Here is a 15,557-nt window from a genome sequence, read left to right as displayed (position 1 = left end):
GGTTACTCAATATCAGGCTGTTTTAAAAGGGTCAGAAATATAAGAAATAAGCCTACTAACTAAGGAACTTCCTGTGTTTGTTGCAAAAATTAAAATTAATAATCATGAGACTGGCAATGCCTTGGTTGTAAGTTCACACACCACCTCACAGCCAGAGTGGATTTTCTCAATAACAATAATTCTATCCTCTTTCACTCCATGGGGGTTTGTTTTATTTAATCATTTATTTATGCAAGGTTTTATACATTTCTAGTAAGTAACAGCATTAAGTGTAATGAAATGCTTCTTTCTAGAAGAGTCCCAGTGGTTTCCTGACGCTATCTCGCTGAAATGGCTATCCACTACTGGGGGCACAGTTGCAGGAGTCTTGTTTGGCCTACCAGAGGCAGAACCTGGCCCCACCTCACAGAGGTACAGAAAGCAGTTTTTGTCACCCTCACCAGGAAAGCATCCAGAAAGTCAGCTTTACAGACATGTAAGTGCAAGGTTTGTAAAAAATTAAGCACCAAAACAGCCAAATGATTCTGCAAACTATTCAGGCAAAATAAATAAAAATTTAAAATAGTATCAGTAAACGATATGCAGACAAGCCACCAGTCAGTATGGAACCGATGGACAACAAATAAATGAACCATGGAGGGAGGGACGAAGTCTGGGAGCTACTCGGGCTCTACCAGAAAGATGATTTTTCGTTACATTCATTGCTAGTGTCCTGGGAGGACCCTCTTGGAGGTTCCTTAAAGCTAACCACAGGAAAACAAGGGATTTACCAGATAAGATGAAAGACAACAGATACTACTCAAAGAGATTACAGGCTGGTATTCCAGCCCAGAATCATAAAAGACCAATAGCAACCAGCAACATGGGTCTAACAATGGGCTGCCAGCATCCTGTATGAATTCCAAAACTCCCAAGCCCAAAAAGCAGCAAATTATTACCTGGAGCAGCAAATTATTACCTGGAGTTTACTTGGAGAGGGTTCCAGGAGTTCTTCTACTAACCAAGCTGAAGATGAGACCAAACTCAATTTGTAATAACCAGACTGGAGTGGCCTGCAGGCCCCAATATCCACTGCAACCCAATTGATCCAGCATGTCTTGCAATAATTTTGGTGCTTTATTGTGACTACACACATTGCTGCAACAAATGGTGTGCACCCAGCTAGACCAACCAAGCATCAAGCATCAAAGGACCCCTCCTGGAAGCCAGCCAACTCAATTCTAAGCCAGAAAAGGAGAAGGCAACAGACAAGCCATCCACCAGGACTGAAGGAACAAAACCCCCTACCTGCAGAGAGGAGCATTAATTCCCCAACCCAGCAGCTGGAAGTGAGCCAATGGAAATACCACTGAGAAAATATTCCCAATTGAAGACCCAACCAGGAACTAAGGGGAGGAAAGAAAGATCTAGACCTTTTCGAGATACAGCTGGAGATAAAACTCCTGGAACTTGTGGAGCGGCACCAAAACTAACAATACTGAACACAAGCAAAGAAGACTGCCAAAGCCATATGACAAAAGGCAACAACAACAGGCAGAAGCAGCTCAATCAAAGACAACCACAACATCAGAACAAACTTCCCAGAATGGATACTAAAGGGAGAAGGTCATGGTACACGAGGTGAAATGAGCACCCACCAGGTAATGTTACAATACTACAGCAAAAAATAAAACCCAGCCACCTGCTCACCCCACAAATTATGAATGACCCACATCAGAAACTGGAGATGCACAGAGCAGAGAAGGAAGAACCGGCAAGCTGGTAGAACCAGTTTGTCACTGGACTGACAAGCTGAAAGATGTGGAGCCACAGAAAAATGCCCGGGTTCAAACCCTGGGCTAGACAAGCCAGAAAAAGTCGAAGCCGGACATCAAGGAGACAGAAAATTCCTCCTCCCTGAATACGACTCAAGACTCAACAACACCCAAGGGAACATATGAACCAGGGTAGAGGCAAATTAACTTCACCTCGAACAGAGAATGGGTATTACAAAAACTGGCACTTTGTAGGTGCATTACTGTACTATCCATATACTGATGCCTATGGTAGCAATCTTTGATGTTATGCAAAATTTCAAGGACTAATGGATCAGGAAGACATTTGTGATAAGAAATCTAATACAATTACAGTACTTTACTTGAAAATTAATTCTCAGAATTTCATGGTTGCAACATTTGCTTGCAACATTTATTCATCACAATACAGCAAAACCAAAATGATTGGGATTCTTTTCCAGACATCAGAAATAAATGTTTTATGATACAGAAAGGAAAAAGGTTTTACTTTTTTCATTGTGCAACTGGAAATCAACCTAAAAATGTGATCATTTTAAAGGGTTAAAAGAAGTACCGCATATGGGAAAGACACTCACATTACAATAATTGATTAGTTTAAAGTGTATAGTAACTTTATTAATCAGTTTAAGGTTTAAAAATTATAAGTTTACAAAAGTTTTACCTCTTTGTAGATGGTCTCGGCGATAAGGGCTGAAAGTGTCAGTTTTCGAGCAATTTCACAAGTGGTACCCTTGGAGACGCAGCAGGACTCTGGCGTGTTATAGGAGCCCAGGGCTCCAGCAATACCAATCTCCATGGTATTGTCATTGGCACCGTTGAAGCGAGAGTCAGCCCAGTCAGTAGGTCCAATAGAACCACAACACTTGAGCTAAGAGACGCAAATTAAAATTATTAACAGGAAGCATTTCATGAAGGTAATGATCATATAAAATATTCTTCGATGACACAAGCACTATAAAACAGATCACCACCACATTTTGTCGCATGCAATGCCCATCATTTTTAAATAAGAACACATTTTGTTATACATTAGTCATTAAAAAGTTTATAAAAATTTATATAATCATGCTTTTAAATTAATTCACTTCTCTTTAAAGGAATATATCAGTAATTATATTACTGACAAAGCTGCAGAGTTGTAAGGAACTTATTTCAAAGACACTGTTTCTATCTAAAGTTTTTTCCCCACAAATGGACAGAATGGACAAGTCATTCCCCTTGTAACATTTGTATTTAACAGTAGCACCTGCCTACAGCAAATCAAAGAGTATTCTTCCACTATGAACTGGACATATCAAGCTGATATGTCACTGTGGCCAACAAGCTGATAAGTCATTGTAGCCATTTTATTATTAGCTTGTGGTGGTTCCAATGACCCACCCATGCCACTACGAGTCACGACAAGTAAGCCTCTCCCCCCCCCTCTTCTCTCCCCTTCTTTCCCCTCTCCCTCTTGACTGCTGGGGGCAGATTAGTCACACCCACCTGGGTATCAAACTTTGGGTCAAGTTTTCCCCTTGTGCTGTGTGGTTACAAGAGAGGCTTGTCACATCTCCCCTCTTGGTTTGGCCACAGTCTGTTTCATCCACTTTCATGAGAAAACTCTACCTTCGGGGTTTTAAAGTTTGCTCATTGGACAAGGGCCCAGGCATAGCTTGTCATTGGCTGAGGGTGCCAGGATCGAGGCCTTGGTTCAAATTGATTGGGTGTAGGCCTAGGAGGGGTGAGGCCTTGGTTCAAATTGATTGGATGTAGGCCAAGGAGGGGGTGGAGTTTCTAGGGCAAGAATAGCCTTAGGGGTGGAGCTTTATCTTCCTTGAAGGATGGGGGAGTAAAATTTTGTTAGTGTGAACTGGACTAGTGCTGGAGGAGGGTAGGGGTTATTGATACACCAGACAACGACATCGCTTGTGCAAAAGCAGTGATCAAGGTATTTGAGTTTCCTGTACAATTTGTATATCATTTCCATGCCTCTAAGGATGAGGATGTTACTAGCTTAGGGTTAATTAATTTGCATTATTAAATAATAATAATTAATTTGTTATTTGATCTCCTGTGTATTTTATATATTTTCCTTAATTAATTCCAAGTCTTAGAACTTAAATTGATTTGGACATACCTGTGATCTTATGAGTATTTTTGAGTAAATATATTCCTCTTGTAATTTATTAAATAAATGTAAAGGAATTTAATTTCATTTAGTACGTATTAAAAGATTAAAGTTCTCTAACATTTGGTATTAGTTGACTGGGCTTCTCCCGAGTCAATTAGCCTAATTATTAAAGTTCTAGGAGGAGTGGTAGCGGCATTATTTGTTTTGTGGGTAACCTTATCTTCCATCTGGTCTTTATTAATTGTCAAGATATCTTTAACACCTTGGTCATTTCTCTCCCTCCTGATAACTGGCTGAGCATTTTCTGCTGTGAGCGTGGACTCGCCCATTGATATAACCTCAGTTGGGTTATATCGATTCATTTATTACAACCTAAAGGGTTACAAGTTATAACAACCAGTACAGTGAGTGTTACCATAGTTGTACAATAACAGCAGTACTTGATTGTCATAAACATTGCAATGGTAGCAGCAGTGTTTGTGGTAAGTGTTAGCAGTGACATGAGTGATCGTTACAATTGTGACATTTCAGATTGTTACAATCACTGAGGTCATGTCTAACATTTGCCACAAACACTGCTGCTACCATTGTAACATTTATGACAATCAAGTACTGCTGCTATTGTACAACTATGGTAACACTCACTGTACTGTTGTTATAACTTGTAACCCTTTAGGTTGTAATAAATGAATTGATATAACCCCAACTGAGGTTATATCAATGGGCAAGTCCACCCTCACAGCAGAAAATGCTCAGCCAGTTATCAGGAGGGGGAGAAATGACCAAGGGTGTTTAAAGATATCTTGACAATTAATAAGGACCAGATGGAAGATAAGGTTACTCAAAACAAATAATGCCACCACCACTCCTCCTAGAAGGGTATGGTTCCCAAGTGTATGGTTCAAGAAGTGTATATCCCAAGTCCACTTATTGAAAACATGATAAAAGTGCTTTGGAAATTTTACTTGGTGAAAAGACATTTTATAAAAGCAAATACACACAATATGTACTGTACTGAATAGATAAGAGTTAATTCCACACTTCCTCTAGGTCATCCTTCGTAATAGTTAAACATTGAAAAATAATAATTCGCTAGCAGAATGATGGCATCAATCATTAACTCACCTCTGACTGGATAACATCAAAGGCCTGTGTCTTGAGGTCATTGAAGCCATAATCATGTTGGATAGACTTGGCCAGAGACTCTTCGGCGAGCTTTGTGAATCTTTCCTCGTTGGTCTTCAGCCAAATGCCAGCTCCAATCTGACCAATAAACAGCACGAATACCAAGGCAAAGAACTGAAAGGGGAAAAAAAAAAACTTATGAGGTACCTACATGACAATCGTAACTTTCTTCAATTAGAAAGAAACTATCCTTCATGTCCATAGAGTAATATAATTGTTTACTATATATAGTTTTAAACAATTGGGCTAGGATACTAATAAACCAGACCAGTATTATCTCAGGATATGTACAGCATTGTAATGGGTACAGAAAAATATAATGAGTGGATACGAGTATGGGAAGGGTTTAATCAATTTAGCCGATGTAATGAGCACAGGTTGCTGCACAGGCAGCAGGGAGAGGTAGTGTTGTTGTTATGGTGCGGTTGTGTTAATAGTGTATACTACATGTGACCCATTTGTCAGCAAATGGAATATCCATCACCCCAATTAGTCTTGGCATATAAAATGATGTCTAAAGGAATATCACTATGATCACATTAAAAAAGTTTGCTGTATACTAATTCAATTCAAGTTTGTGTATACAACATCTGCTCTTCTTTTTTTCTATTGTTTTGTGATTTTGTCATAGTGGATGAGTAATTGAGAAAGTTCTATTTTTCTAAAAACTAGAGATCTAACTCCTGATCACCGTCTGAAAGACCATTATAATGCAGGATACTGTTGAGTGAGGCTATATCAGCTGATTTAAGTGCCCTTGGAACTCGCATCAGTATTTTAAGTGTTTTTCATATTACACTCAATACTCATGCTAATGGTACTAAGAAGTATCATTCAATTACCAGTACCAGAAGTACTGTCAATTCCTGAGAATTTTGTGGATAGTGATCATGTCTCCCCTTACTCTTCTGTCTTCCAGTGACGTGAGATGCATTTCCCGCAGCCTTTCTTCGTAACTCGTGCCTCTTAGTTCTGGGACTAGCCTAGTGGCATATCTCTGAACTTTTTCAAGCTTTGCCTTGTGCTTGATAAGGTACGGGCTCCATGCTGGGGCTGCATACTCCAGGATTGGTCTTACATATGTGGTATACAAGGTTCTGAATGATTCCTTAAACAGGTTCCTGAAGGCAGTTCTGATGTTAGCCAGCCTCGCATACGCCGCAAATGTTATTCTTTGGATGTGGGTTTCAGGAGACAGGTTTGGTGTGATATTAACTCCTAGATCCTTCTCTCTCTCTGTTTCATGAAGGACTTCATCTCCCATTCTGTATTCTGTCTGGCCTCCTGTTTCCACTGCCTAGTTTCATTATCTTACATTTATTCGGGTTGAACTTTAGTACCCATTTGTTGGATCAAATAACAACGTACTTGAGTGAATGATATGGAAGAAAATGCAGAATAGAACCAGTGAAGAGCAGGGGTGCCATAGGCACAATCAGAGAACGCTGTATAAACATCAAAGGTCCACTGTTGTTCAAACCCTCCCAGCGAGCATAAGAAATATTGCCGGAACAACCGTGGACATCTTCATGAGGAAACTAGATTGTTTCCTCCAAGAAGTGCCGGACCAACCGGGCTGTGGTGGGTATGTGGGCCTGCGGGCCGCTCCAAGCAACAGCCTAGTGGACCAAACTCTCACAAGTCAAACTTGGCTTCGGGCCAGGCTTGGGGAGTAGAAGAACTCCCAGAACCCCATCAACCAGATATCAACCATTCATTCAGTCTGTCTAGGTCATCTTGTAGCCTCATACTGTTTTCCTCCGTCTTAATCCTCCTCATAATTTTTCCTGTGTGGCGTGACATGTGTGGGTGGTGTGGTGGTGACGTGTTGTGTGGGTGATGTGGTGTATTCACCTAGTTGTTCTTGCGGCGGTTGAGTTCTGCTCTTTCGGCCCACCGCTCAACTGTAACTAACTACAGTACTAACTATTCCCCCTCCCCCCAAGTTAATAAATATAGGTGTTCTCAACATCTTCCTCAAACTCCACAAATTTAAAAAAAAAAAAAAAAAATATACAAGTAAACTGTTAAGTATCCAAAAGGTGGATAGTGTATCCATATACTGTAATTGGATATTGTACTTAATTCAGTTCAAATTCCTTTCATGAGCATTAATCATTTATATTTAAAAAAAATAGGCCACATTACTAACAAATAACTGTTAAACATTCTTTTATCAGTAGAATTCCAAGAAAATCAAAGCAAAATACTAACACAGTTTTGTTAAAATCCTTGTATCAATAGAATTCTTGGATAATAATAATGAGAAAGGCACTGACCGTGGCCAGCATGCACTGGGACTCCTGGAACGCTCCACAGCAAGCCGAGGAAACCCATGATGAACATGACGGCCCCCACTGCCATGAGGAAGTAGAGTACATAGTTGTAGCCTTCTATATCCTGTGTTACTGGAGCCATGCTGGCACCGTCCAGGTACATCCACAGTGACGTGCCAAGAAGAGCACCTCCCAGGATCTGTGGAGAAAAAACACGTTAGCATCATCATATTGACATTCCTCACCACTTGTACAACATAAATTCCATTAACCCCTGCACTGCGCACCTGGTTTCGGCAAAAACTTCTTGGGGCAATTGTCAAGGACATATTCTTGTTGTTTTTATAAATATTCCAGTAAATTTAATGTCAAAATGTTTCCAAACTCAACTATTTTCTTTTAAAAACACAGAGTAATGAAAACATTAAAAAACATTAAAATACAGTATAGCCTAATTAAAAAAAATAGCACAACTCTCGGAGCGCCTAAAGGCGCTTTGCGCAGTGCAGGGGTTAAAGAAATAATTTAAAGACTATTTACTTGAATCTGATATTATTTACCAATGAGCCTCTCTTATCAGTATCAGTATGACGATACAAATGATATAATAAGTCTAGTTTCTTTCATGGTCAGTGTTCTATCCCCGATGCTCCAAATGGTTTAATACTTTCACTGTCCCTATATCCTAGTTCCTATTCCCAAGTGCTATTTAGTATAGCCACACTGATTTTGCACTTTCTCCTCATAATTGCCTTGATTTTCCTGTATCCACACATCTAACAATGATTTTGCTGTAATTATGATGAAGTCCTATTTTCTTAGAGAATTCTTTAACATACTGGTAAGAGTTGCCTAAATGTGATGCACTTTTAAGCTTCAAATATTTGACCCTTATATGTTTACAGTACGTATATTTTTCTTTAAAATCCTAAGATTTCTCTGGATCTTGAATAAATTGACATCAGTGTTGCACAGACTAGTTTCCAGCCTGCACCTCTTTTTCTCCCATTCTCATCCTAAACATACCATCGATATTTACTTTGTCTACTTCTATTAGTAGCATATACTGTGCAGTACGTAGTTACCATGTCACCCTTGTCTCAAGTGTGAAGAGTTCTAACTCCTTCAATCCACAATTTATGGTACTAACCTTGTTGACTCTCTTGACTCCTGCTTTATGTAGGGGTTGTTATCTTGAGAGGTTACCTTGAGATGATTTCGGGGCTTTTAGTGTCCCCGCGGCCCGGTCCTCGACCAGGCCTCCACCCCCAGGAAGCAGCCCGTGACAGCTGACTAACACCCAGGTACCTATTTTACTGCTAGGTAACAGGGGCATAGGGTGAAAGAAACTGCCCATTGTTTCTCGTCGGCGCCTGGGATCAAACCCAGGATCACAAGTCCAGCGTGCTGTCCGCTCAGCCGACCGGCTCCCTTGTGTACTGGGCTGCATACTCAACACTGGATCTCACGTGCCAGGTGTCTAGTGCTCTGCCCTTTTGAGATTACCTTGAAGTGGGAGGATTTTGAAAGTGGTTCATATATATATATATATATATATATATGCCAGCTTCAACTACACTTGCTGATGGTCCTGTACCCTAATTCCCAACTTCTACTCATTCTGTGTTGAGCAAAAGACCTTGCTTACCAGTTCTCACTGTATTGCATTTTTTAATCGCACACTACTAATATTTGTTGTAGTTCTCACTCTTCTCTATTTGGCATTGTCTATATTGATATAAACTCCTTCACATCTTGGAATTCATCTTTACAACATTACCTTTCCGTACTGGGAGGATTGCATTCTGCTGAACCCAACAGTTAAATGTTACTTGTGAAATCCAGTCTTTTGGCCAAATTATAGTTTTAACTATTTCCATGATGTGATAGACCTTGTTATTCAGATGGGCCACTGAGCTGTCCCCTGGATTGAACCTGGATTGGGTTTTGGGAGTTGAACTCCCCGGTCTGGGGCCAGGCTCGGCCAGGTTGGATTCTTCCGGTTGTCAAGTTGAGTCAAGACTGAAATGTTAGGTGAATGCTACTTCAAATGTACATAAATAACTTCATGACTCAATTCAGCACATCACTGGCAACCCCCGGTAGGATTTCGCGTTTATGTAAGAGCCTGGCATCAAATCTCTCTCTTGGGAATCAAAAAATTCTGCACAATGTCGGGGGGGAGCGAGTCGAGCGTGTACTTTGAGATTACCTCAAGATGATTTCGGAGCCTAGAGTCCCCGCAGCCCAGTCCTCGACCAGGCCTCCTCGTTGCTGGTCTGGTCAACCAGGCTGTTTAACGCAGCTGCTCTCAGCGTGACGTATGACTCACAGCCTGGTTGATCAGGTATCCTTTGAAAATGTTTATCAAGTTCTCTCTTGAACACTGAGGGGTTGGCCAGTTAAGTCCCTTGTGTGTAGTGGAAGCATGTTGAACAGTCTCTGTCCTCTGGTGTTGATAAGTAGTTCTCTCTTGAACACTGTGAGGAGTCGGCCAGTTATGCCCCTTATGTGTAGAGGAAGCATGTTGAACAGTCTCGAGTGTCTGATGTTGATAGTTTTCTCTGAGTATTGCACCTCTGTTTTTCAACGGGGGTATTCTGCACATCCTACCATGCCTTCTGGTCTCATGTGGTGTTATTTCTGTGTGCCGGTTTTTGACCAGCATCTCTATTTTCCATGTGTAAATTATTATGTATCTCTCCCACCTGCACTCAAGAGAATACAGATTTAGGCATTTCAGTCGGTACCAGTAGTTTAGATGTTTTACTGAGTGGATTCTAGCAGTAAAGGATTCTCCAAGTCAGCGATTTCTCCAGCTTTGAAAGGGGCTGTCATTGTGCAGCAGTACTCCACTCTAGAGAGCACAAGCGTCTTGAAAAGTATCATCATCGGTATAATCTCTAGTGTGAAAGGTTCTTGTTATCTAACCTGTTGTTTTTCTTGCAGTTGTGACGGCTACTTTATTGTGTTCTTTAAAGGTGAGGTCTTCCGACATGAGTACACCCAGATCCTTTACATTGCTTTTTCGTTCCATGTTGTGACTGTTTTGTACGTGTAGCATCAGTTGGGGGGAGGGAGTCAGATGTACAGCGTCACTCAAGTAATGCAGTTGGGCAGGAACAAGATGATCACAGCTGCCAAGCTTAACAGAAGCCCCTTGTTTAAGACTACTTCAACTAGACCAGTATACTGCTCGGCACCCTACACACTACCCAAATGCGTTCCATTCACACACTGGTGACTGAACTGAAACGTTCTGAGCGCAAACATAAATATCAAAAGCTTTATTCATAAGGGTAAGTTTACATAAAATGACTACATTAATTACACAAGATAAAATGTGAGTAGCGGCGTAACACACAGACAACGTCGTTATATGGTGTATAATCTAGATTTAGATTATAGGATTTATAATCTAGATTTAGATTATAGGATTTATAATCTAGATTTAGATTATAGGATTTATAATCTAGATTTAGATTATAGGATTTATTTGTATCCATGTTCAACCATCAAGCAAACTCCGTAAGTGTCCCCACACAATCCTTGTTTAATGATATTCTCAGCCCGTTCTCTTAATGAGCCACTCCGTACAAAAATTCAACTGTTTATCCTAACCACAAACGTACGAATCCAAGCAACCTACCTAGCCTATCGAGGCTGATGCATGGGAAAATGTCAATATAGCAGTGGTTTAATTTGTACTAATACATGGATGGCATTTTTTGAAGCGGTCGATTCTGTAATAGGCGAGAGTATGGGTGGATATAATCAATGTCTTCTTAGTTATCGTGAAAGCGTGGTAGGTGGTGTCAAAACCTTTCACTCCTCCTTGAAAGAAGTATATAGAAAGTCTAACTATACAAGATTTAGACTTTAATTTAGATTAAGATTGTTAGAATTGTTAAAAAATTGTGTACTTAATAAACGTTTTTGGTCTGTTTTTGGTCTGTTTTGACCATATGAAGTATTTATAAACCTTTTCCATCTTTCAACCTTTCAACCTTTCCATGCCCGAAACGCTTTGCGTAATAGTGGCTTTAGGAATTGTATGTACTAGCCCTATCTATAAATCCATCACTCTTTGTAAAATCTCTTGTGTGTATGTACCTTACCTAAATAAACATTTGATTTGATTTGATTTGATTTCAAAGTATTTGAGTTTATGTGGATTTTTCTTGATAGCAATAGTCAAATTGAAATGTTTATTCAGGTAAAAGTACATACATAGAAGATGAGTTACAAACATAATGTTGGATTTATAGATAGAGCTAGTACATACAATACCTAAAGCCACTAATACACACAGTGCTTCGGGCAAAACTGTGCATATACTCTGTGTACTGTCTTTATTGGAAGTGTTTTTGTGCTCTTTTCAGAGTGAACTTTTGTTCAGGATGTTGTGTAACCAAAGAGGAGAATAATGGTGTGACTCCAAGGGAGCCGGTCGGCCAGCACACTGGAGTTGTGATCCTGTGGTCCTGGGTTCGATCCCAGGCGCCGGCGAGAAACAATGGGCAGAGTTTCTTTCACCCTATGCCCCTGTTACCTAGCAGTAAAATAGGTACCTGGGTGTTAGTCAGCTGTCACGGGCTGCTTCCTGGAGGTGGAGGCCTGGTCGAGGACCGGGCCGCGGGGACACTAAAAGCCCCGAAATCATCAAGATAACTCCACACTAAACATTACCCTATAATAAGTAGGGCCCCAGAGCGCTCTGCCTCGGGGACGTTAATGGGGCTCCTACCATCATCTCCCCGGTGAAAAGACTATCCATTACAATGTTGGCTCCGGCAGTGTGGTCCGCCTCGTCTTGTGCCGCTCTTACTGACATCATTAATGATGTCATTATTCACAGTGATAATGGGCTTTTTGTTTTATTTGTTGCAAGAGGTGATAGCAGCGACCCTTATAGTCAAAATACACCTTACAACACTATCATATGACTTAAAATGAAACAAAACATTGAAGAAAAACAATTTGAACAACAACAAACAATTTAAACATAAAACAGACTAACGTTGTATATTAGCAACAGCTGGTGCCAACAATATATTCTAGAGAATGTAACCGTACAGCAGCCTGTCCTCTCGAAATGCCACAACGTACAAAATGCAACGTCCTAACCATACCAGAAACGCCCCGACTCAACCCACCCAGCCAACGTAACCAACCTATCACGGAAAACATGGACTTCGAGGCCTCTACTGTTAACAGGAGGTTGGCGACCATGACGACCCATACCGTGGTATTGGTTGAGAGGACCAATACCAGTGGGTGCTGTAAACACGGGTTGAAATTGAATTGAAATTGAAGTAAGTTTATTGAGGTAAAATACACACAAAGGGATGAGGTAGCTCAAGCTATTCTCACCCCGTTCAGTACAACGTGTTAATACATATAAACACATTACAAACAATAAACATATTACCAAACATTCTGAGATAAACATATACATTTCCTAAAACATGGGTAGTCTTGCTTTGATGAAGCTGAATGACGTTCTGGGACCAAACGTCAAGTGAAATAACATATATAGCAAATATTTCCAGAGTAAAAGAGAACATGTTGTAGAAACAATTAGACAAGTTCCTGCAGGAAATGTCGGACCAACCGGATTGAAATGGTGGTGTGGGACATGCGGGGCGCTCCTAGAAACAGTTTTATAAATCAGATTATCACAAGCCTGGTCCCAGCCTGGGCTTGAGGAGGACAACTCCAACTCCTGGTAATATGATTACCTGGAGTTCCGCGCTGATCTTGACCCATCAGGTCAAATGATCTAGTTCTAGGAAGCTACGACTCATTTTAACTTTCCTCAGATGAAATGATTCTCGGAATAGTTACCCAATCAGGGAACAGTTGATGCCTCTGTTGTATATCCTTCTGCCTCACATCCTCGACTGACTTTCACTCGCATTCTATCAGACTCTGTCTGACCTTAGTGTTAGGTAGTGTTCATACTGGGCTTGAGACGCTGTTATACAGAGACTAGTCCACTGGCAAGAGAACACCGAGACAGTCCATCCTGTAGAAAGGATATAGGGAAGTACTGGTTCTGCAATAGAGATGTGGATGAGTTACCTGTTGAAGATAACCAGAGTCCTTCTCCCCAGCCTGACCCGTCGGCTGCTTTGATAACTGCCTGGTATACGAGGCTTGGAACACACTCCCATCTAACATTACCAAGATAAACTAACAGGTTTCAAGAGCAGATTAGATAGATAAATGTGTGAGAAGGGGCAGATTTAAACGGTAATCTATATACAGTACTGCAAGTGAGAATGTCTGCTTGTTTGTCCAAGACTGGAGGTCAGACACCCAAGCTACACCCAACTTTGCAGGGGGAATGGTTTGGGGTACGGAACGGTCAACGGCTGGTTGGGGCGGCCAGAATTCCAGACGGAACAGGATGCCAGGGTCACAGTGTTTGATACACACACTGTATACACATACAGGCTCACATTTTGACCCCCACGACGATTTTTGGCACTGCCCCTCAGATACACACAGCAAAATACTTGAAAAAAATTTAAAGTATTTTGAAAATTTACTATAATATACACCACTGTTTCCCCCATGGTATATTACACCAGTAGACAACGGGAAAATTAACTAACTTTCTGCTATTCATACTTTGGCTGTAGTAGCACAAAAAACACGATTTTAAAAAATATAAAATAAAAATGATTGCAAAGCGCAGTTAAACACACTGCACATCAGGGTACAACAAAAACACCACTACCACTAACCTCTCCAACAATCACCGCCACCACTAACCTCTCCAACAATCGCCACTACCACTAACCTCTCCAACAATCACCGCCACCACTAACCTCTCCAACAATCACCCGCCACCACTAACCTCTCCAACAATCACCGCCACCACTAACCTCTCCAACAATCGCCGCCACCACTAACCTCTCCAACAATCGCCACCACCACTAACCTCTCCAACAATCGCCACCACCACTAACCTCTCCAACAATCACCGCCACCACTAACCTCTCCAACAATCGCCGCCACCACTAACCTCTCCAACAATCGCAGCCACCACTAACCTCTCCAACAATCGCCACCACCACTAACCTCTCCAACAATCGCCACCACCACTAACCTCTCCAACAATCGCCACCACCACTAACCTCTCCAACAATCGCCACCACCACTAACCTCTCCAACAATCGCCACCACCACTAACCTCTCCAACAATCGCCACCACCACTAACCTCTCCAACAATCACCGCCACCACTAACCTCTCCAACAATCACCGCCACCACTAACCTCTCCAACAATCGCCGCCACCACTAACCTCTCCAACAATCGCAGCCACCACTAACCTCTCCAACAATCGCAGCCACCACTAACCTCTCCAACAATCGCCACCACCACTAACCTCTCCAACAATCGCCACCACCACTAACCTCTCCAACAATCGCCACCACCACTAACCTCTCCAACAATCGCCACCACCACTAACCTCTCCAACAATCGCCACCACCACTAACCTCTCCAACAATCGCCACCACCACTAACCTCTCCAACAATCGCCACCACCACTAACCTCTCCAACAATCGCCACCACCACTAACCTCTCCAACAATCGCCACCACCACTAACCTCTCCAACAATCGCCACCACCACTAACCTCTCCAACAATCGCCACCACCACTAACCTCTCCAACAATCGCCACCACCACTAACCTCTCCAACAATCGCCACCACCACTAACCTCTCCAACAATCGCCACCACCACTAACCTCTCCAACAATCGCCACCACCACTAACCTCTCCAACAATCGCCACCACCACTAACCTCTCCAACAATCGCCACCACCACTAACCTCTCCAACAATCGCCGCCACCACTAACCTCTCCAACAATCGCCGCCACCACTAACCTCTCCAACAATCGCCGCCACCACTAACCTCTCCAACAATCGCCACCACCACTAACCTCTCCAACAATCGCCACCACCACTAACCTCTCCAACAATCGCCACCACCACTAACCTCTCCAACAATCGCCACCACCACTAACCTCTCCAACAATCACCGCCACCACTAACCTCTCCAACAATTGCCGCCACCACTAACCTCTCCAACAATCGCAGCCACCACTAACCTCTCCAACAATCGCCACCACCACTAACCTCTCCAACAATCGCCACCACCACTAACCTCTCC

The 15,557-nt window shown here is 41.9% G+C and overlaps 1 protein-coding gene across 1 annotated transcript in view; it reads right to left on the bottom strand.

Annotated features, from left to right (window-relative positions):
- LOC123758673 (tetraspanin-1) overlaps positions 1-15,557 on the bottom strand; it is a 140,212-nt gene that overhangs the window by 1,767 nt on the left and 122,888 nt on the right. The window contains 4 exon segments of the mRNA XM_045743209.2: positions 2,458-2,664; positions 5,035-5,208; positions 7,374-7,415; positions 7,417-7,569. Coding sequence (XP_045599165.1) covers positions 2,458-2,664; positions 5,035-5,208; positions 7,374-7,415; positions 7,417-7,569 — 576 coding nt within the window.

This window comes from Procambarus clarkii, chromosome 31 (genome assembly GCF_040958095.1).
Source record: "Procambarus clarkii isolate CNS0578487 chromosome 31, FALCON_Pclarkii_2.0, whole genome shotgun sequence".
In the NCBI taxonomy this organism is placed as follows: Eukaryota; Metazoa; Arthropoda; class Malacostraca; order Decapoda; family Cambaridae; genus Procambarus; species Procambarus clarkii.
Note: the sequence above shows the minus strand (reverse complement) of the source record. Positions and strands in the feature narration are given on the sequence as shown.